This window comes from Ranitomeya variabilis, chromosome 2 (assembly GCF_051348905.1).
Source record: "Ranitomeya variabilis isolate aRanVar5 chromosome 2, aRanVar5.hap1, whole genome shotgun sequence".
Classification (NCBI taxonomy): Eukaryota; Metazoa; Chordata; class Amphibia; order Anura; family Dendrobatidae; genus Ranitomeya; species Ranitomeya variabilis.
The window spans coordinates 815,472,602-815,496,506 of NC_135233.1; the positions used below are offsets into that span (position 1 = coordinate 815,472,602).

General features: G+C 42.6%; 1 protein-coding gene across 5 annotated transcripts in view; it reads left to right on the top strand.

Annotated features, from left to right (window-relative positions):
* KHDRBS2 (KH RNA binding domain containing, signal transduction associated 2) overlaps positions 1-23,905 on the top strand; it is a 773,482-nt gene that overhangs the window by 411,598 nt on the left and 337,979 nt on the right. For all 5 annotated transcript variants that reach the window (XR_013221832.1, XR_013221831.1, XM_077289991.1 and 2 more), the window contains one exon: positions 10,306-10,452. Coding sequence is in view for 3 of the 5 variants with exons in the window: in XM_077289991.1 (XP_077146106.1) it covers positions 10,306-10,452 (147 nt within the window). In the remaining 2 variants the exon portion in view is untranslated. The remainder of the gene's footprint in view (positions 1-10,305; positions 10,453-23,905) is intronic.

The following is a 23,905-nucleotide window of genomic DNA, read 5'->3' on the forward strand; positions in this document are numbered from 1 at the left end:
GAGTAACAAACTCAGAACAGCTGATATCACTCAAAACAGAACTCAAGTAGTCAAACTAATTAGTCAAACCTTTGCAGCACCAGAGCAAAGACAGCCCGAACTGCTAATAGGACAGTGAATCCGTTCTAACTGCCTCAGGAGTATGTGTCACCAGACGCTCTGATCATCTGACCCCACGCTATCGCAGTATCCCCGTGACTGACCTATGACATATCTATATGTCATGGTCATGAAGGGCTTATCAAAAAGGAAATCCATGCTTCTGAATTTCCAGTCTATACAGTTAATATTGCTCCAAAAAAATAAAGAACAGTCTTACTGAGTCAGTTTAGGTGCACTTCTACAAGGTTCCGACAGTGACTTAAATGATTTAGTAAATGAATAGATTCTTCTGATCTAAAATATTTTGATTCCAACAGGTCACTTGGAATCACCATGGGCGGTCTTAAGTAGCAATGTTTTAAGCTATTCAAGATGAACTCATATACCACATAATCAATAATTAATAAGTTATTAATTTATTAATTCAGCATTAGACCCAGCCAGTGTTGGAGTCAGATGCCCACCCGAAACCAACTCCAGGGGCCCACTTTTCAGCAACATGCAAATGTGACATTATCCTCAATCAATCCTCACATTTATATAACAATGAACTTAGCAGATTGTTAAATTAATAAAAATGCTGCTTTTGTCTGTACAAAGTGATTCAAGTATATTGTACCAAGTACTGTTCCTATAAGATGGTGGTGGCCCACTCTTACTCAAGAGCCCTCCGGAGGATTCTCCTGTTCTCTTATGGGCCAGTTGAAGCCTGGACCCAGCTGTCAGTCAGAGCCGAGGCGTGGCTACAGCTACCACTCTCTATACACGGAAAAATGACTGAACCCACACTGGCGCATCCCCATAACTAAACGCCGAATGCTGCCAGGATGAATAAAGTTCATTTCCTTCAAGCAGCGGGGCTTAAAGTTCGGGTGCATGGCAGGTTCAGAACTCATATGGGGTTAGTCTGCATGTTAATAGCATTTTTCATGTGACATGTTACCTTTAAGAAAATAGGAAGGTATTTCACTACCAGCTCTGGGGATATCTTAAAATAAATTCTGGGAGGTACGTTGGTAAACCAGACACCCAAATATTCTGTAAAGTATTGGCAACAGTGACCTGATTTCTGATCGTTTTTAAAATGAAGCCCAAATTGAGATCTGAAAGAGTCCACTGGTCACAATTCAGACACTTATTCTGTAACCTACCTTCTCTTTGGAATTCAGTTAGAAAATCTTTATCGTTAACAATGGGATACAAAAGATTGAAACTTTCCTTTATTGTACTTTGCAATGTGTTTATTGGTGACGCTTTCTCAATAGGGTTATTATTTTACCATTCTAACGGTATGAGACAAGCTTGGTGTGGGACTAGCCACATATCTGTCATGTTATATTTCACATATGGTCTGTAATTTATTGCAGTAAAAATATGCATAGTCTGGCAGCATGGTAAAGTAAATGGACTGCTTTTTATTGGTACTAACTGTGACATAAATTGAGCCAAAGTTGATAGGGTCATTGATTTTCTTTCAAGCTGCAAGGCTTAGTGCTTAAATGATTGTGTACAAACTTATGATAGTGGACTTCCTCAGTTACAGCCCTATATCAAGCACAGTGCCATTAATTATACCAAATTAGTATGCTTCAGATTTTCTGGTCGAATTTCACCTGCTAAGTATGCAAGGTCAATATGATTCTTATGTTTTAACCTATAGTTTATTAAAACATTTACTGAAGTTGGTTTTATCTCCACTATGAATTGGAACAGTCTCTTGATACCACACATTTTCTTCCATAGTCAAAGAACAGGTTATCTATTTATTTTACTCACTTATATTGCGTCATTAATACCACAGTGCCTTTACAGACATCAACATCACTGTCCCCATTGGGACTGACAATCTACATTGCCTATCAGTATGTCTTTGGAGTGAGGGAGGAAAGCAGAGAACCCAGAGGAAACTCAAGCAAACTCCTTACTGATGTTGTCCACGGTGGAATTTTAACCCAGGTTCACAGGTCTGCAAAGCAACAGCGCTAAACACCGTGAATTTTAAGTTATAAAATATATTTTAATTCAAGAACCCACATATTCATGCTATATATAGCTTTCATAAAAACGTCACCACCATAGGGGAATTTTTTCACAGTAGTTATTTTTTGTGGTAAATTCTATTACTCTATGTGTCATCTTTTTGATGTATTCAGAGGTTTTCATTAGAGCCTGTTCAGGCATCAGAGCTCTTACATCAACTACCACAATCACTGCTAGACATAAAAATCCAATGTGCAAATTTCCTCTTGGAGAAAAAGCTTTTTTTTCAAAGTACGTCATTAAAAAATAATAATCTGCTTACAAGTTAATTTCCCTCTGATTTTTATGAAGGTCAATGACTGGAAATGAGCGCATTGTTTGAAATTTCAGGTAACTAGGTTCACTGAATTTTTCCATTAGCATATCTACCAATTCTGTAATTTCCTTGATTCTAAAACTTTTCCTTTTTGGTAATTCAATTTCAGGGATGAGAAGTATATTATATAGAGATGATCAAATCTTCTAAAATTGGAATTTGCAGGTTTTGTTGAATTTCCCCCAAAATTTGATTCAATGCTCTAAAGTCTCTAATTGCCTGAAAAAGATGTGTATAATACTCAGAAAACTCCTAGAACCATGTAGAGCTTTTTCACACCAACAAAGCCTTTTTAATATATAAGTGACCTGAACCTACTGTTTCTGTTTGGAGGTAACTGGATGTTATCCGAGTAGTATATTGGACTATTATGTTATGGAAGGGTGCAAAAAATATATACAAAACGCACACTTTGAGAGGTAGACTGTTGTGTTTATTTGTAATTAATTATGGAGATGTTTCTGTTGTCTTAAAGGAAAAAAATATTTGTATAGCTTGTCTGTTTTGTAAGCCAAGAATCACACTTCCTGTGACACACAAGCCTTGGTATTAGAATTTTGGTTTAGTAGCAAAATTTGGACAGAGTAGTATTAAAATATTTTTTTGTTTGCAGTGTGTGAAGAATTAATAAAGGCTGTTATTAAAGGGAACCTGTCACCCCCCCCCCCCCCCCTGGCGTGCTGCACAAGGTGGCACTTTTAGTTAAAAACACCAGGGGGTGACTGTCCAAGTACAACATTTACCTATTATTTGAATTTTTGGATTATTACTCACAGACTGAAACTAGCATGGCTGTGAGCCCTAACTTCCTCTTCCCACGCTGGAAAAGGCTAAAATGGCCAGGCCCCATCTTTTGTAATGGCTGTTATATTTTTCCCTGATTCCCTGGGATAGGCCATGTGGTATGATAGACTAAAGCCATTATGGGAAACCCATGCCTGATGTCATCAGCCCACTCTTTGAGTCTTTAGCAGTGTGTTACATAGTGCCAGGCAATTTTTTTATGATTTTCGAATCAAAATGCAAAGTGTTAAAATATGTGGGAACTTTCAAAGTTGAGGAAATTCAACTCAAAGGATCAATCTGCTCATCATAACACAAAAGTGTACCTTATAGTCCAAAGTATATTTCCGCAGCAACAAAACAGTTCATAGGATTTTACATCGTACATTGACTATGAGCACAAAACAGACCCATTTTCAGGATACCTCCTTTGTATCCTTAGAGTATTTGATAGCATCTTAAATACAAGCTATTAAACACCAGACACGTCTCTATTAGACTATTCAAAGTTATATTCATGTCGTAGAGATTTCTACCTCCTTTGATCATCCTAAAATCTCTGATGTACTTTTTTCCTATACAGTACATTAAACAATTAACACATCCTTTCTGAGATTGAGCTATGGCCATAAAAATACCGTTATGCCAAGGTGATGTCTTAATATATAATATCACTTTATGGTGATTTTTAAAAAAAAAATGCATATGTCTTCTTTCTAAGTATATACAGTTTAACTTCAAGACCCTCATCATGTGCGATTACTGAACAAAAGTCAAAAAACCCAACCTAAAAGTTATATCATGTTGCTGTTACCAACATGGTCCAGCTAGATTTTAGTTCTACATTTTCTTTTCTTTCTTACAAGCACAGTATCCATGAGTGGATTTATGTGTGGTAGACTGCATGCAGACTGAAAATTGCCTTTAGTCCAAGGCTTTGTGTATCATTTTGTTTCTATTCTGTATGGACCCTATATTAGGAATTATGTGACAGTCTTCATATGGTAAAATAGAAAAGTAAAATTGGACGTGTCAGAGTCCACTACAGTGCTGGGTTAACATTTAGACAAATGTAAACCATTTTAAAAGCAATTTTGTTGGACATAAAAACAAGATAAAGAAGTCCTTATTGCTTGGACACTACTGAGTACCTACTATGCAAATAACCCCTACCAGAGAGGAGCAACCCTTCAAAGGTGTTTTTTTTTTACATCTATTTGACCACTTTTCTTTTACATAGTAACTAGTGTTGAGCATTCCGATACTGCAAGTATCGGGTATCGGCCGATACTTGCTGTATCGGAATTTCCGATACCGAGATCCGATACTTTTGTGGTATCGGGTATCGGGTATCGCAACAACATTAATGTAATAATGTGTAAAAAAGAGAATTAAAATAAAAAATATCGCTATACTCACCTGTCCGACGCAGCCGGGACCTCAGCGAGGGAACCGGCAGCGTTGTTTGTTTAAATTTCGCGCTTTTACTTGGTTACGTGAAGTCCCGGCTTGTGATTGGTCAGGGCGGCCATGTTGCCGGGACGCGGACCAATCACAGCAAGCCGTGACGAAATTACGTCACGGCTTGCTGTGATTGGTCCGCGTCCCGGCAACATGGCCGCCATTAACCAATCACAAGCCGTGACGTCACGGGAGGCTGGACATGCGCGTATTTTGAAAAGCGCGCGTGTCCAGCCTCCAGTGACGTCCCGGCAACATGGCCGCCATTAACCAATCACAAGCCGGGACGTCACGGGAGGCTGGACATGCGCGTATTTTGAAAAGCGCGCGTGTCCAGCCTCCAGTGACGTCCCGGCAACATGGCCGCCATTAACCAATCACAAGCCGGGACGTCACGGGAGGCTGGACATGCGCGTATTTTGAAAAGCGCGCGTGTCCAGCCTCCAGTGACGTCCCGGCAACATGGCCGCCATTAACCAATCACAAGCCGGGACGTCACGGGAGGCTGGACATGCGCATATTTTGAAAAGCGCGCGTGTCCAGCCTCCAGTGACGTCCCGGCAACATGGCCGCCATTAACCAATCACAAGCCGGGACGTCACGGGAGGCTGGACATGCGCGTATTTTGAAAAGCGCGCGTGTCCAGCCTCCAGTGACGTCCCGGCAACATGGCCGCCATTAACCAATCACAAGCCGGGACGTCACTGGAGGCTGGACACGCGCGCTTTTTAAAATACGCGCGTGTCCAGCCTCCCGTGACGTCACGGCTTGTGATTGGTTAATGGCGGCCATGTTGCCGGGACGCGGACCAATCACAGCAAGCCGTGACGTAATTTCGTCACGGCTTGCTGTGATTGGTCCGCGTCCCGGCAACATGGCCGCCCTGACCAATCACAAGCCGGGACCTCACGTAACCAAGTAAAAGCGCGAATTTTAAACAAACAACGCTGCCGGTTCCCTCGCTGAGGTCCCGGCTGCGTCGGACAGGTGAGTATAGCAATATTTTTTATTTTAATTCTTTCTTTTACACATTAATATGGTTCCCAGGGCCTGAAGGAGAGTTTCCTCTCCTTCAGACCCTGGGAACCATCAGGAATACCGTCCGATACTTGAGTCCCATTGACTTGTATTGGTATCGGGTATCGGTATCGGATTGGATCCGATACTTTGCCGGTATCGGCCGATACTTTCCGATACCGATACTTTCAAGTATCGGACGGTATCGCTCAACACTAATAGTAACATAGTATTTAAGGTTGTAAGGTTGAAGGAAGACTTTAAGTCCATCTAGTTCAACCCATAGCCTAACATGTTCATCCAAAGGAAGGCAAAAAAAAAACAAAAAACCCATGCATCAAACACTTAGCTCCACATTGGGGAAAAAATTCCTTCCCGACTCCACATACGACATTCAGACTAGTTCCCTGGATCAACGCCCTATCAAGGAATATAGTATATATACCCTGTAACATTATACTTTTCAAGACAGGCATCCAGTCCCTTCTTAAATTTTAGTAGTGAATCACTCATTACAACATCATAAGGCAGAGAGTTCCATAGTCTCACTGCTCTTACAGTAAAGAATCTGCGTCTGTTATTATGATTAACCCCTTCCCGACATCGGACGTACTATCCCGTCCGATGTCGGGTCCCCTGCTTTGATGTGCGCTCTGGCGGTGAGCGCACATCAAAGTCGCGACATGTCAGCTGTTTTTTACAGCTGACATGTGCGCACAATAGCGGCGGGTGAAATCGCGATCACCCGCCGCTATTAACTAGTTAAATGCCGCTGTCAAACGCAGACAGCGGCATTTAACTACCGCATCCGGCCGGGCGGCCGGAAATGAGCGCATCGCCGACCCCCGTCACATGATCGGGGGTCGGCGATGCTTGTATATTGTAACCATAGAGGTCCTTGAGACCTCTATGGTTACTGATCGCCGGTGGCTGTGAGCGCCACCCTGTGGTCGGCGCTCACAGCACACCTGCATTTTAGCTACATAACAGCGATCTGATGATCGCTGTTATGTAGCAGAGCCGATCGGGCTGTGCCTGCTTCTAGCCTCCCATGGAGGCTATAGAAGAATGGTAAAAGTTAAAAAAAAAGTAAAAAAAATGTGAAAAAAATATAAAAGTTTAAATCACTCCCCTTTCGCCCCAATCAAAATAAATCAATTAAAAAATAATCAAACCTACACATATTTGGTATCGCCGCATTCAGAATCGCCCGATCTATCAATAAAAAAAAAGCATTAACCTGATCGCAAAACGGCGTAACAAGAAAAAAAAATCGAAACGCCAGAATTACGTTTTTTTGGTCGCCGCGATTTGCATTAAAATGCAATAACGGGCGATCAAAAGAACGCATCTGCACCGAATTGGTATAATTAAAAACGCCAGCTAGGCACGCAAAAAATAAGCCCTAAACCGACCCCAGATCATGAAAAATGGAGACGCTACGAGTATCGGAAAATGGCGCAATTTTATTAATTTTTTTTTTGCAAAGTTTGGAATTTTTTTTCACCACTTAGGTGAAAAATAACCTAGTCATGTTAGGTGTCTATGAACTCGTACTGACCTGGAGAATCATAATGGCAGGTCAGTTTTAGCATTTAGTGAACCTAGCAAAAAAAACAAACAAAAAACAAGTGTGGGATTGCACTTTTTTTGCAATTTCACCGCACTTGGAATTTTTTTCCCGTTTTCTAGTACATGCCATGGTAAAACCAATGGTGTCATTCAAAAGTACAACTCGTCCCGCAAAAAATAAGCCCTCACATGGCCAAATTGACGGAAAAATAAAAAAGTTATGGCTCTGGGAAGGAGGGGAGTGAAAAACGAAAACGGAAAAACGAAAAATCCCACAGTCATGAAGGGGTTAAAACTTCTTTCCTCCAGACGTAGAGGATGCCCCCTTATCCCCGTCTCAAGTCTGAGTAAAAAGATCATTAGAAAGTCCTTTATACTGTCCCCTCATATATTTATTTACACATTGTAATAAGATCACCCCTTAGCCTACGTTTTTCAAAATTAAATAACCCCAAGTGTAATAACCTGTCTTGGTATTGCAGATCCCCCCAGTCCTCTAATAACCTTGGTCACTCTTCTCTGTACCCGCTTTAGTTCAGCTATGTCTTTCTTATACAACGGAGACCAGAACTGTACACAGTATTCTAAGTGTGGTCACACTAGTGACTTGTATAGAGGTAAAATTATTTTGTCCTCAAGAGCATATATGCCTCTTTTAATACATCCCATTATTTTATTTGCCTTTGCAGCGGCTGCCTGACATTGGCCACTAAATGTGAGTTTGTCATCCACCCATACACCCAGGTCTTTTTCAGTGACAGATGGAGATGGGGCCAATCATACCAGCAAGGGGATGGGGCCAATCAATCATACCAGGATGCCAGGAAGAAATTAATATTCATTGTCCCCCATGCCCATGGGCGTGGAATGCAGTGCATATTCATTTCTCTTTAGCAGCGGGCACAGGCACCTGCCTCTGTGACCCACTGCTCATCCGATACTGCTCCCCTACCTCCCCACCACAGCCAGAGCCAATATATTCTGACTATAAGATGCACCCCATATTTTCCTCCACATTTTGGGAGGAAAAAAGTGTGTCTTATTGTCTGAAAAATACGGTAATTTTATTTTTCAATTGAATTGTAACGAATAAAAGTGACATTACAGATAGAAAAAGTTCTGAACTAATTCTTCTTGGTATAATTTTTGACCCAAAAATGACATTTTAACAGGAGTGTGTAGACTTTTTATATACACTGTGCATATCACATTATCCAGCTTGACAGTCAGAGATGGCAACATAATTGTATGGTTATTGTAAGAGTCATGTCGGTCTGGTAGTCGGGGGCAGGTATATCTTGCCCAGGTATTTGTCCTATGTGAATTAAGCCGCTCAGTATCTTCAGGATACCGAGGGGTTAATAAGTGCAGGAATAAAGGCTGACCAGCTGGAGGTTTCAGGTGTCAGCCTGGGGCACACAGAATGCCTGTCTGTGTGAGGCAAACGTGAGTGAGAGCTGTGCTCGTGACCTGTGTAATGTTAGCTGGGTGGGAGAAGCCCCCAGTTGTTAGTTATGAACGTATTTGTATAGTTAGCGCCGGACAGGCAAGGATTTATTTTTATGTTTTGTTTTCTGTATTTGCTTTCACTTTAATAAACCTGACCTGAGGTCAGTCTACTTGGAAACCTGCTGTCGCCTCAGAGTTTAATGCACAAACCACGTGACCTTTGACCCCAGCAAAGGCGATCCCGGAGTGTTTTGTCACATTATCTATAGCTATAAAGGAGCTTAAAGATCCCTTTTAAAGCCAGTTTTACATGTTCAACATTCATCATTTGACTATGGACTACAATGTCCATAATGGACACGGATATGCTGACCCTTACTCAATATACTCCTATATGCATATGATGCCATTGAGTTTAGGTCAGGAGTCCATTGACAAGCAATGGGGCTTTCACAAATCTGTGTGCTTGAAACTAAAACAACCTTATTCAGAGATATTGCACTGATTTTCGGTTGGAGACAATTTTGCTAATTTTCTGCAAAATGCCTGCCCTTTTTGAATATACCCCTGCATTTACAGATTCGTAATCTATAACTTACCAGTATATATATCATACCTATTGATGATCCACACCTACAATTGTTTAACCAACCAACATATCTACAGCAAAAGTTGATTTAATTTAATCAGTACTGTAGCAACCACAACCAAAAATCTTACTAAGGCCAAAGAATGATAAATTACTTGAATGAAACATTATTTCTTTGCTCTTGATTTGGGCCATTATGTACTTAAAAAATCAGCAACCATTCTAAAAGAGAAATCTTTGTAATACTTGGAAAATGTGAAAAAGTGTCAATATGTTAGAATACCAATCATAGTCTGTTTTATTTTATTTAGGTTTTATTTAGATTTTCCCTTGATTATGTGCCCCCGAGCATCCTAGTTTGACATTTTTTTACATACCATTATAAACTTAAGATTCCATACAAAGCCCTCATTATACAGCAATATGGCTCCCAAATAATACACAGTATGCAAATAAGTCAACTACCCCACATAATACTGTTATATAATTTCAATCATACCCCATTAAATAATGGCACCATATGAATCCAAATAATATTGTATGGTCTTAGTGTCATGCTATGCCACCTCCTAAAACCAACCCTGCACAAATGCCGGAGGAATGGATGTTGGCTATCAAATCTATAGCTGGACAACAGACACCCATGACAATGCTATCATCAAGAATAGAGGCAGACATCAGTTATAGGATTTTAGCTTTTACAAAACAGATAGAAACCTTGACAAATATATTGTGAAATAATAATTATCATAAAGCTAATATTTATTATTTCCAGAAGTTCATTGGAGATTATTGCTACTGTCCTTTTTATTTGATGAGTACATTTATTTTAAGACTATTGGTTTTCATTAAGCACATGTTACTTTGAGGCTTTCTTCTCACTGCCCACAGCATTCTACTCTACACTTGTTTATATGTCTATGCCCTTTTGTTGTAAATCAATGAAAATAAGAGATCTCATTTATTTAAATGCCAGGAAGAAGAATTAAGGAAGAGTGGAGAGGCAAAATATGCACACTTGAGTGATGAACTCCACGTATTAATTGAAGTATTTGCTCCACCGGGAGAAGCCTATTCACGTATGAGTCATGCCCTGGAAGAGATTAAAAAATTTCTTGTTCCGGTAAGTGTCAACTATTTGTCAGGTTAATCATTTTAGAAATTCATATCACTATAACGTATCTGTGGCAGCACAGTAATAAAAGCGCTACATTTTTATTATATCCAAAATCTCTCTACCACTTTAGTATGAAATTGTTAGGAGTCTTCTCAAGAATCTTCCACTCTGTCATATAATATTTTTTACATATAGCAAAACAAACACATAGCATTTGTTTCCATAAAAAGGAGATTTCTTTTTTTATTTCTTATTTCTCTCACCTTTCAATTTCCTTGGCAATGTAAAGAGAGAAATGTTAAAAATAAAAAAATAATAAAAAAAATAGTAATAAATAACCTATTTGACCCTCCACACTCTCTACCTCTATTTTGATTTTTATCTTCTACATTATATGGACAAACATATTGAAACACCTGTTGATTATCATATTCAGGATTTTATTCAGTCCCATTGTCACAGATGTATAAAATCCAGCTCCTCGCCATAGAGTCTGTCTTACAGACATTTGTGAAAGGTTGGATTGTTCTAATGAACATACTGAATTTGTGGGTGGTACTCTAATAGAACACCACCATTGTAAAAAAGTCAGTTCGTGAAATTCCTTTCCTCTTAAATATTCATTGATCAACTATAAGTGGCATTATTGAGAATTGGAAGTATTAAGGAACCACAGAAACTCATCCACTAAGTGGTAAACCTCTTAAAGTTAGAGAGCAAGAACACCAAGGGTAGAGGTGTATATTGCATAAAGTCCCAATGATTTGTTGACTCAATAACTGCAAAGTTCCAAACCTCCACTGATATTAATACCAGCTCAAAAACTGTGCTTCAGGAGCTTCGTGTGACAGGTTTAATGGCCAAGCAGCTGTATACAAGCCTTATAGCACCAAGCACAGTGGCAAAGGTTGGATGAAGTGCTGTAAAGCCTTCTACCATTGAGCTACAAAACAGCGGAGACATGTTCTATTCATTGACAAGCTGCACTTCTCTATCAGTCTGATGGATTAGTGTAGGTTTGGCATGCCAAGCAGGGAGCGGTTCTTAAAAGTTCAGGGGCCCATGACCTAAACTATATGTCTTCCTATATTCACCCCACCACTTAAAATCAAATACATGTATATATTCATATTCCACTGTAGCTGCTATACCAAGACTTAATATTATCTACATGCTAAAGCACAATATAAAATACCAATATTACAAAAATGACAATACATAATGGCCATATAATACTGCTACACGATGACTTCTACCACTGCCACTACATAGTAAATACATAATATTACTACAGCTCTACAGAACAACATGTAATGTTCTAAAGCCAATGCTATTAAGAATGCAAACATACACATACCATTACATAACGGCTGAATTGCACCACCAACATTTTACTAACTAAAACCCCCCACTAATAAATAAAAACAACAATATCACCACCATATAGTGATGATAAAGTGGTTTAAACCAGTCCTACCAATCACATAAGTGATTTTATTACAGTTACCGTATATACTCGAGTATAAGCTGACCCGAGTATAAGCCAAGACCCCTAATTTTGCCACAAAAAAATGGGAAAACTTAATGACTCGAATATAAGCCAAGGGTGGAAAATGCAGCAGCTACTGGTAAATTTCAAAAATAAAAATAGATACCAATAAAAGTAAAATTAATTGAGACATCAGTAGGTTAGGCTACTTTCACACTAGCGTCGGTACGGGGCCATCGCGCTGCATCGGCCCGACGTACTGACACATACTGTGCACAACGGGGGCAGCGGATGCTGTTTTTCCATGCATCTGCTGCCACATTGTGAGGTGCGGGGAGGTGGGGGCGGAGTTCCGGCCGCGCATGCGCAGTCGGAAATGGTGGACCGTCGGCACCAAAAAACGTTACATGTAACGTTTTTTGCTGCCGGCGGTCCGCCACAACACGACGCAACCGTCGCACGACGGTTGAGACGTGTGTCAATACGTCGCAATGCGTCGCTAATGTTAGTCTATGGGGAAAAAACGCATCCTGCAGACGACTTTGCAGGATGTGTTTTTTCGCCAAAACGACGCATTGCGACGTATGCAAAAAAACGCTAGTGTGAAAGTAGCCTTAAGTGTTTTTGAATATCCATATTGAATTAGGAGCCCCATAAAATGCTCCATACAGTTCATGATGGGCCCCATATAATGCTCCATTCAAAATACGCCCCATATCATGCTCCATACAGTTTATGATGGGCCCCGTAAGATGCTCCATATTAAAATATGCCCCATATAATGCTGCACAAATGTTGATTATGGCCCCATAAGATGCTCCATAGACACATTTACTCCGTATAATGCTCCACAAATGCTGATTATGGCCCCATAAGATGCTCCATACAGATATTTGCCCCATATAATGCTGAACATGGCCCCATACAGATATTTGCCCCATATAATGCTGCACATGGCCCCATACAGATATTTGCCCCATATAATGCTGCACATGGCCCCATAAGATGCTCCATACAGATATTTGCCCCATATAATGCTGCACATGGCCCCATACAGATATTTGCCCCATATAATGCTGCACATGGCCCCATAAGATGCTCCATACAGATATTTGCCCCATATGCTGTTGCTGCGATAAAAAAAAAAGACATACTCACCTCTCAGGCCCCCGCACTTGCTATATTCACCTGCTCCGCGTTCCACCGTTGGCGCCGCTGCATCTTCCCTGTCCTCCGCACTGACTGTTCAGGCAGAGGGCGGCACGCACACTAATCGTGTCACAGCGCCCTCTGACCTGAGCGTCACTGCAGAGGACGGGGAAGACGCAGCGGCGGCCGGCGGTGGAACTTGGGACAGGTGAATATTGCGCACTGCGTTATACTCACCTGCTCCTGGCGCGGTGTCCCTGGTTCTCCAGCGCCGGCAGCTTCTTCCTGTAGTGAGCAGTCACCGTGTACCGCTCATTACAGTAATGAATATGCGGCTCCACCCCTATGGGAGTGGATTCGGGTCCATATTCATTATTGTAATGAGTGGTACCATGTGACCGCTCACTACAGGAAGAAGCTACCGGCGCCGGAGAACCAGGGACACCGCGCCAGGAGCAGGTGAGTATTATTACACAGCTGCCGCTACCCCTCCCTTGCCGACTCCTGGGCATGACTCGAGTATAAGTCGAGAGGGGCAATTTCAGCCTAAAAATGGGCTGAAATTCTCAGCTTATACTCGAGTATATACGGTATATAAAGTTTAGTGACTTAAAGGTTATTTTCTTCCCAACTGGAGTTATTAACTTTTCTTGTTTTTTCAATCTAGCCCAGACCAGCCTGAAAATTTCTTCCAGTCACAATTTTTCTGCAGGTTATTTAAGATGTTAATTTTTTCATTTCCAGCACTGTAACAGCACATTTTCAGTACTATTAATGTTAATTTTTCTCATATTTCCAGCACTATTCACATGTATTCCGAACCTACACAAACCTGCTCATACCTTCAATTCTGTTCCTGTGCCTGCAACATTTATGTTATAGTGCCCTAGTGCCAACTTTAATAATAGCCCCTGAGTGTCCCCTTAAATTAACAGAGCCCCTTAACTAATAATGTCACAAGTGTCGTCTCAAAATTAAATATGTTCCAAGTGTCTCTTTAAAAAGTCATAATACCCCAAGTTGGAAGAGGAAGCGTCAGCTGACGCTTCCTCCCCTTCAATTCTTCCTCAGCATCTGATGTCTCAGCACAATGATGTCACTAAGTGGCGTCCTGTATGCTCACACTGAGATGTGCAATGCTGCAGAAGACAAGCTGGCATTGCGGAGACCAGAGCAGCGGAGGAATGGGGAGGAGAGGTGAGTATTGTATTTCTTTGTTTTCTAGAACACTGTGTGCAGATAAAACTGTACTGAGGACCATGGGGCATGTATTATACTGAATAGACAATGAGGGGGATGCTTTATACATGAGGGGAGATGCTTTATACTGTATGGACCATGGAGGGGATATATTATACTGTATGGACCTTGGGGGATGCATTATACTGTATAGCCAATAGGGGGATGCTTTATACATGAGGGGGGAGGCTTTATACATGAGGGTGGATGCTTTATACTGTATGGACCATGGAGAGGGGATGCTTTATACTGTATGGGCCATGGAGGGGGGATGCTTTATACTGTATGGACCATGGGGGGATGCATTATACTGTATAGACAATGGGGGGATGCTTTATACTGTATAGACCATGGGGGTGTATTATACTGTATGAACCATGGGGGATACATTATTCTGTATAAACAATGGGGGGGATACTTTATACTGTATGGACCATGGGGGTGTATTGTACTGTATGGACCATGGGGAGATGTATTATACTGTATGGACCATAGGGGGATGCTTTATACACTATGGACCATGGGGGGGTGTATTATACTGTATGGACCATGGGGGGATGCATTATACTGTATAGACAATGGGGAGATGCTTTATACTGTATGGACCATGGGGGTGTATTATACTGTATGGACCATGGAGGGTGCAGTATACTGTATAGACAATGGGGGGATGCTTTATACTGTATGGACCATGGGTGGGATAAATTATGCTGTATGGACCATGGGGGGATGCATTATATGGTATGGACCATGAGGGGATGCATCATACTGTATGGACCATGGGGGGATGCATTGTACTGTATGGGACATTGGGTGCTTTATACTATAAGGGACATGGGGTGCATTATGCTGTATGGATGACTATGTGGGCTATTAAAATATTTGGAGGATTACATGGGAGTCTTTAAACTGTATGCAAACTATTATACAGTGTGAAAGTTTGTGCAGTGTGCATAGGTGTGGGGCCATTAAACTACATGGAGGACTGTGTGAGGATCGCAGTTTGGGTCATCATACTTTTTTGGGACAGTTGTGGGGTGGGGTACAGAAGCGTCATCATACTGTGTGTGGAGGGTACTGTGGAGGAATTCACTATGGGGGTATATTAGTGTTTGTGGGGCACTTTTGTTGACATCCTACTTTACGTGCAATGAAAGGGAAATTTGGTGCAGGAAATGTGAGAAGTCAGATCTTCTTTGTGGTAATCTCTGCAGACAAATCCTGGCTGGAGAATTTGTCATGTTAATCTGGGTCAGATGGAAAAGATGGGAAAAGTGAACGACTCCAACAGAAGGATCGTCAGCTGTAAGTCACCATCTATATATGTTCTGTAGGGCTGGTATCTATCACTATCACCATATGGCGGTAATATCGATGTTTGTCTTTGCATGGAGATTTTTTTCAGTAACAGCATGGGTGCATGGAGCAGATCAGGAGGAGTGCAATACAGCTGACATCTGCTGCTAACAGCTAGGTCGAATTGCTGATGTTTATCTATTTAAATTCCACTGTCAATATCTGATAGAGGCATTTTAATGAAATGATTGCATTGCACAATAGTTTTGTTATCCATAGATCCTTTCTTCCCGTGGAACTGACAGGTTGCCTTATCAGCCAAAGGCCTAAGTTTAGACCCTGACTTCTCTGATTTCTTATACTCGGCTCTTCTCCTGACTATTCTCCTGTCCTGCCCTTCGGATACCGTGCTCCCTCCTGGCCTCTAACCCCCGACTCGTTTTTTACTTCTCTCTTGTCTCACCCTTTGGCTCCCACAAACCCCGTCTTGCTTCTGACCCTCTGCTTGCTCCTGACTATGTCCCTTTTACCACTTTCAGCTCCCATTCCATTGTGTGGTGGTTGGCTCCTCCCCATCCTTCCCTCTGACCTTGCACATCCTACTGGGTTTCGGTATGGTACGCATGGCAACTTGTGGTGCTCTCACTACTTTCTCGCTGGCCTGTATGCTCTGCTAAAGCTCCCCTTAGGCTTCACCTCTAGTTACACACGCGCTGTGTATCATTGCAAAAATATGGTAGCATAAGTCCGCACAGTGCTTACCAGTCTTTATTCTTTATTTCCTTCCCATAGCTGCACCGTGTATGCCCTTATGGGCATGTGACAATACCATATGCTTGAATTTCGAGTGCATATGTTTTAACTAACCCATGGTTCTGTTGATAAAAGGGAGTAGAGTAAAATGCTGAGCCAATGTAACAAGCTACAGTGATTTTGATTTGATGAGTGAATTCAATTGAAGTCTTAGTCTGAACAGATACTAAATAATTGGTCAAGCTATCAGTTCCTCATAGGGTGAGAGTGATAACTACAACTACCATGATGATTACTACTACTAGAAATGAGCAAATGTATTTGAGTGAAATTGAATTCTCAAATTAAAGGGAACCTGTCACCCCCAAAATTGAGGGTGAGCTAAGCCCACCGGCATCAGGGGCTTATCTACATCATTCTGGAATGCTGTAGATAAGTCCCCGATGTATCCTAAAATATGAGAAAGAGAGGTTAGAATATACTCACCAGGGCGGGCGGTCCCATCCGGTGGGCGTCGCGGTCCGGTCCGGGGCCTCCCATCTTCATAGGATGACGTCCTCTTCTGGTCTTCATGCTGCGCTCCGGTGCAGGCGTACTTTGTCTGCCCTGTGGAGGGCAGAGCAAAGTACTGCAGTGCGCAAGTGCCGGGAAAGGTTAGAGAGGCCCGGCGCCTGTGCACTGCAGTACTTTGCTCTGCCCTCAACAGGGCAGGCAAAGCATGTCTGCGCCGTAGCCGCAGCATGAAGACCAGAAGAGGACATCATCTGATGAAGATGGGAGGCGCCGGACTGGACTGCGACACCCATCGGACCGGACCGGGACCGCCCCTGGGTGAGTATAATCTAACCTCTTTTTCTTATCTTTCAGGATACATAGGGGGCTTATCTACAGCATTCCAGAATGCTGTAGATAAGCCCCTGATGGCGGTGAGCTTAGCTCACCCTCTATTTTGGGGGTGACAGGTTCCCTATAAGCAAAAATTCATATTCTCTAAAATACAGATTTTTTTTCTACTTTACTACTTGTGAATTCAGCAGTAAAATGGCTCCTTGCCAACAATAATACTTACCTCAATACTTACCTGTCTTTCAACCTGCTGCCTGGTCCTCCATTCCTTTTCTTTTCCCACTTCCACATTGCATGCATCTCTTCGGCGTCTGATGTATGTCTACACAGTGCCATTGTGATGTCACAATGCTATGACATGTCTCACCTCAAATGACATCATGGCGTGCAGAGACATTTTAGGTGTAGAAGTGCCAGTACCCAAGGCCTGGTGTGAAGTAGGAGAAGAGAATGTGTGAAATGGGGGGAAAAGAAGAGGTGTAGAGGACTAGCGGGCTGTGGAGACTGCTAGACAGGTGAATGATGAGGTATGATTTTTTTACCTCCTTTATATATTATGATCTGGGTTCTAGAGAGCCAGGAACATTCAATTTGCAATAAATAACTTTTTGGCAAATAAAATTTATCTATAACATCCTCATTTCTAACAACTGCTACTACTTATGAATGTCTAACATTGAATCTCTGCTTCTTCATGATTTCTTTTTCTGTTCTTCTTAAAATAATAATTTAACATAAAGAAATCAGAAGTTCTGCTCACTAAGGTTTATTATGTGTTCCTTTTAGAGCTTTAAGCAGTGATTACAAATACAAGAATCATTTTATTGATGTCATTGCACATAGTATTTTTGTACTGTGATTGCACCATTTGCTTTTAGCATTCTGAACAAATTTCTTTGTAACATGAAACTAACTGAGGAACATTATTCACTTCTCTGTTGGAATGACTCCAAAAATGGCTTGCTGAAAAATAATCTTCCTTGCCCTTCAGTCTTTTATTCAGGGCAGTAAGATCACCCATGTCCTGACATTTTACAGTGAGTAATTGTTGCTTGTAGAATTTATTGTTTCTACCCTCTATTATTTTGGTCAACTGCTAGCAGGGGTACATTCAGAAATAGCTTTATGCATGATTTACGTGTAGTTCACATTTTAACTCTGGTGACTGGGGTTAAAAGTTAAATTTCAGTGGATGACTCTAAAGAAAACACACTGCAACGTATAATAAAAAAAGACACATTAGAGAAGCGTGACCAACACAATCTGTAGTACAGGGAATAAAGCATACAGCTGTATAAAATCAATGTTATTAAGCCCACAACTGTTTTCGAACCTGTTATATGCATCAATAACTAAGAGGTTAATTCTTCCAAACCAATCTTCTTGTGCCTAGGTAGCTTGTTAGATTAGATGTTTAAAGTACATATTTCTAGATTCTTCCCTTCATATATTGCATGAAGCATTGTTATCACTTCGAATATTTTGGGGATTGAAATATTTAATGTGCTTATGTGATTAGATACAGATACAAGTTTTTAAAACATAATTTGGCCATTAGATAGACATTAGATCAAAGTCACTAAATTAGACAATTCACCAAGTCAGATGGCATACACCATCAAGTAGAGCAGTAATTAGGTACAGTGATAGACATACCGCTATTTTCTGTGATGCAATTGCAAGGCAGTTGCACGCAACCTCACCCAGGGGGCGCAGGTAAGGGGGAAAAGGTAGCACTCACTGTGTGGCACCACAGTGCAAGGTGCGGAGCACCACTAGGAGGCGGCAGAGTAGTCAGACAGGCTGGAAAGCAAAACAAACAGGAGACGAGGTACCAGAAGTAACAGCAGAGCATGTAGTCAGAGACAGGCCAGATGTCAGAGCCAAAATGGAATGCGGTATCCAAAACGTGAGACGTAAGACGAAGTCGGGGTACAAGCCAGAGAGTCAAAAGCCGGTCGGGGAACGTGGTACAGAGATAGAAAATAAGAGGCTGGGTCAGAGATCAGGCAGAGTCATACACTGTAGGGAATGGGTCTAATACAAATAAGGGAAGTCAGAGGAAGAAGGAACACCCGGGTATACGGGTCAGATGCTCTAGCCAGGAAGCATGAACTATCACTTACGCCAGCCAGCAGACTACAGAGGACGTAAAATGCCCAGCCAGCTCCAAAGGGAGGCCGAGGGGATTACCTCCCGCATGACCAATCCAGAGAGGGAACATCAGAAAACAAACTCCAAACTGGATCATGACAGTACCCTCTCTCAATGGGGACCACAGGACCCCCAGGTGTTATGACCCCAATGGTAGAGGGTCTCAAAAGTACATACCAAGTCTGCAAACACAAAAAACCAGCTCATAGGGCAGTGGTAACTGGGCTGACCATATATCTAATCCTAGCACCACAAATAGCAGCAGCCGGGGAACGTGCCTACGTTGGTTCTAGACGTCTCGCGCCAGCCGGAGAACTAACTAACCCTAGAAGGGAAAAGATAGACCTTTCTTGCCTCCAGAGAAAAGACCCCAAAAGTTGGATACAAGCCCCCAACAAATAATAATGGTGAGGTAAGGAGAAAAGACAAACGTAAGAATGAACTAGATATTTAGCAAAGAGAGGCCCACTGACTAATAGCAGAATATAGTAAGATGACTTATACGGTCAGCAAAAACCCTATCAAAATTTCCACGTTGGATATTCAAGAACCCCCGAACCGTCTAACGGCCCGGGGGGAGAACACCAGCCCCCTAGAGCTTCCAGCAAAATCAGGAATCACATTTAGTACAAGCTGGACAAAAAATAAGAGCAATGCAAATAACCAAAAAACAAGGAAGCAGGACTTAGCTTAATTTTGCAAGATCCAGGACCAGCAGACAGGAGCAAACAGAAAGGAACTGATTACAATGATGCCAGGCACTGGACTGAGAATCCAGGAAGTTTATATAGCAACACCCCTGGACTAACGACCCAGGTGGGTGCCAAACTGAGGAAAGACAAACCCAGAGTTATATCACTAGTGACCACAAGAGGGAGCCAAAAAACTCTAATTCACAACAGTACCCCCCCTTTAAGGAGGGGTCACCGAACCCTCACCAAGACCACCAGGGCGATCAGGATGAGCAGCGTGAAAGGCACGAACTAAATCGGCCGCATGCACATCAGAGGCAACCACCCAGGAATTATCCTCCTGACCATAGCCCTTCCACTTGACCAGATACTGAAGCCTCCGCCTGGAGAGACGAGAATCCAAGATCTTCTCCACCACGTACTCCAACTCGCCCTCAACCAACACCGGAGCAGGAGGCTCAACAGAAGGAACCACAGGTACAACGTACCGCCGCAACAAAGACCTATGGAACACGTTGTGAATGGCAAACGACACCGGAAGATCCAAGCGAAAGGACACAGGATTAAGGATTTCCAATATCTTGTAAGGACCGATGAAGCGAGGCTTAAATTTAGGAGAGGAGACCTTCATAGGAACAAATCGAGAAGACAGCCATACCAAATCCCCAACACGAAGTCGGGGACCCACACCGCGACGGCGGTTGGCAAAACGCTGAGCCTTCTCCTGTGACAACTTCAAGTTGTCCACCACATGATTCCAGATCTGCTGCAACCTATCCACCACGGAATCTACCCCAGGACAGTCAGAAGGCTCCACATGTCCCGAGGAAAAACGAGGATGGAAACCAGAGTTGCAAAAAAATGGCGAAACCAAGGTAGCGGAACTAGCCCGATTATTAAGGGCAAACTCAGCCAACGGCAAGAAGGTCACCCAATCATCCTGATCTGCAGAAACAAAACACCTCAAATAAGCCTCCAGAGTCTGATTAGTTCGCTCCGTTTGTCCATTAGTTTGAGGATGAAAGGCAGATGAAAACGACAAATCAATGCCCATCTTAGCACAAAAGGATCGCCAGAACCTGGAAACAAACTGGGATCCTCTGTCAGACACGATATTCTCAGGAATGCCGTGTAAACGAACCACATTCTGAAAGAACAAGGGAACCAGATCGGAAGAGGACGGCAGTTTAGGCAAAGATACCAAATGGACCATCTTGGAAAAGCGATCACATACCACCCAGATGACAGACATTCCTTGAGATACCGGAAGATCTGAAATGAAATACATGGAAATGTGTGTCCAAGGCCTCTTCGGGACAGGCAAGGGCAAGAGCAAGCTGCTGGCACGAGAACAGCAAGGCTTAGCCCGAGCACAAGTCCCACAGGACTGCACAAATGACCGCACATTCCGTGACAAGGAAGGCCACCAAAAGGACCTAGCCACCAGATCTCTGGTGCCAAAAATTCCCGGATGCCCTGCCAACACCGAGGAATGAACCTCGGAAATGACTCTGCTGGTCCACTTATCAGGAACAAACAGTCTGTCAGGTGGACAAGAGTCAGGTCTACCAGCCTGAAATCTCTGCAACACACGTCGCAAATCCGGAGAAATGGCTGACAAGATTACTCCCTCTTTAAGAATACCAACTGGTTCTGCGACTCCAGGAGAGTCAGACACAAAGCTCCTTGAAAGAGCATCAGCCTTAACATTCTTTGAACCTGGTAAATACGAGACCACAAAGTCAAAACGGGAGAAAAACAATGACCAACGGGCCTGTCTAGGATTCAGGCGTTTAGCAGACTCGAGATACATCAGATTCTTGTGATCAGTCAAGACCACCACACGATGCTTAGCACCCTCGAGCCAATGACACCACTCCTCAAATGCCCACTTCATGGCCAGCAACTCCCGATTGCCAACATCATAATTCCGCTCAGCAGGCGAAAACTTCCTAGAGAAGAAAGCACATGGTCTCATTACAGAGCAACCAGGGCCTCTCTGCGACAAAACGGCCCCTGCCCCAATCTCAGAAGCATCCACTTCAACCTGAAAGGGAAGTGAGACATCAGGCTGGCACAAAACAGGCGCTGAAGTAAACCGGCGCTTCAACTCTTGAAAAGCTTCCACGGCTGCAGGAGCCCAGTTAGCAACATCAGAACCTTTCTTGGTCATATCCGTCAAAGGTTTAACAACGCTAGAAAAATTAACGATAAAACGACGGTAGAAGTTAGCAAAACCCAAGAACTTCTGAAGACTCTTAACTGACGTGGGTTGAGTCCAATCATGAATAGCTTGGACCTTGACTGGGTCCATCTCCACCGCAGAAGGGGAAAAAATAAAACCCAAAAAGGGAACCTTCTGTACTCCAAAGAGACACTTTGAGCCCTTAACAAACAAAGCATTCTCACGCAAAACCTGAAACACCATCCTGACCTGCTCTACATGCGAGTCCCAATCATCAGAAAAAACCAGAATATCATCCAGATAAACAATCATAAATTTATCCAGATACTTCCGGAAAATATCATGCATAAAGGACTGAAACACTGAAGGAGCATTAGAGAGCCCGAAAGGCATCACCAAGTACTCAAAATGACCTTCGGGCGTATTAAATGCAGTTTTCCATTCATCTCCTTGCTTAATGCGCACAAGGTTGTACGCACCACGAAGATCTATCTTGGTGAACCACTTGGCACCTTTAATCCGGGCAAACAAGTCCAACAACAGAGGCAAAGGTTACTGAAATTTAACAGTGATTTTATTCAGAAGCCGATAGTCAATACAAGGTCTCAAAGATCCGTCCTTCTTGGCCACAAAAAAGAATCCCGCACCAAGAGGGGAAGAGGATGGACGGATATGCCCCTTCTCCAGAGATTCCTTGATATATGAACGCATTGCGGTATGCTCAGGTACAGACAGATTAAATAATCTTCCCTTAGGAAATTTACTACCTGGAATCAAATCTATAGCGCAGTCACAGTCCCTATGAGGAGGAAGAGCACTGGAGCTGGACTCGCTGAATACATCCTGGTAATCAGACAAATACTCAGGAACTTCCGAAGGAGTAGAGGAAGCAATAGACACCGGCGGGGAGTCACCATGAATTCCCTGACAGCCCCAACTTGACACAGACATTGCCTTCCAATCCAAGACTGGATTATGGGTCTGTAACCATGGCAGACCCAAAACGACCAAATCATGCATTTTATGCAGAACAAGAAAACGAATCACCTCCCGATGTTCAGGAGTCATGCACATGGTTACCTGTGTCCAAAACTGCGGTTTATTTTCCGCCAATGGCGTAGCATCAATACCTCTAAGAGGGATAGGATTTACCAATGGCTCAAGAACAAAACCACAGCGCTTGGCAAACGACAGATCCATAAGACTCAGGGCAGCACCTGAATCCACAAACGCCATAACAGAGTAGGAGGACAATGAGCAAAATAAAGTCACAGAGAAAATAAATTTAGGTTGCAAATTACCAATGGCGACAGGACTAACAACCCTAGTTAGGCGTTTAGAGCATGCTGATATAACATGTGTAGAATCACCACAGTAAAAACACAACCCATTCTGACGTCTATGATTTTTCCGTTCATTTCTAGTCTGAATTCTACCACATTGCATTAAATCAGGTGTTTGTTCAGACAACACCACCAGAGGATTCGCGGCTTTGCGCTCCCGCAAACGCTGGTCAATTTGAATAGCCAGCGCCATGGAATCATTCAGACCTGTAGGAATGGAGAAACCCACCATCACATTCTTAATGGCTTCAGAAAGGCCATTTCTGAAATTTGCGGCCAGAGCACACTCATTCCACTGAGTAAGCATGGACCA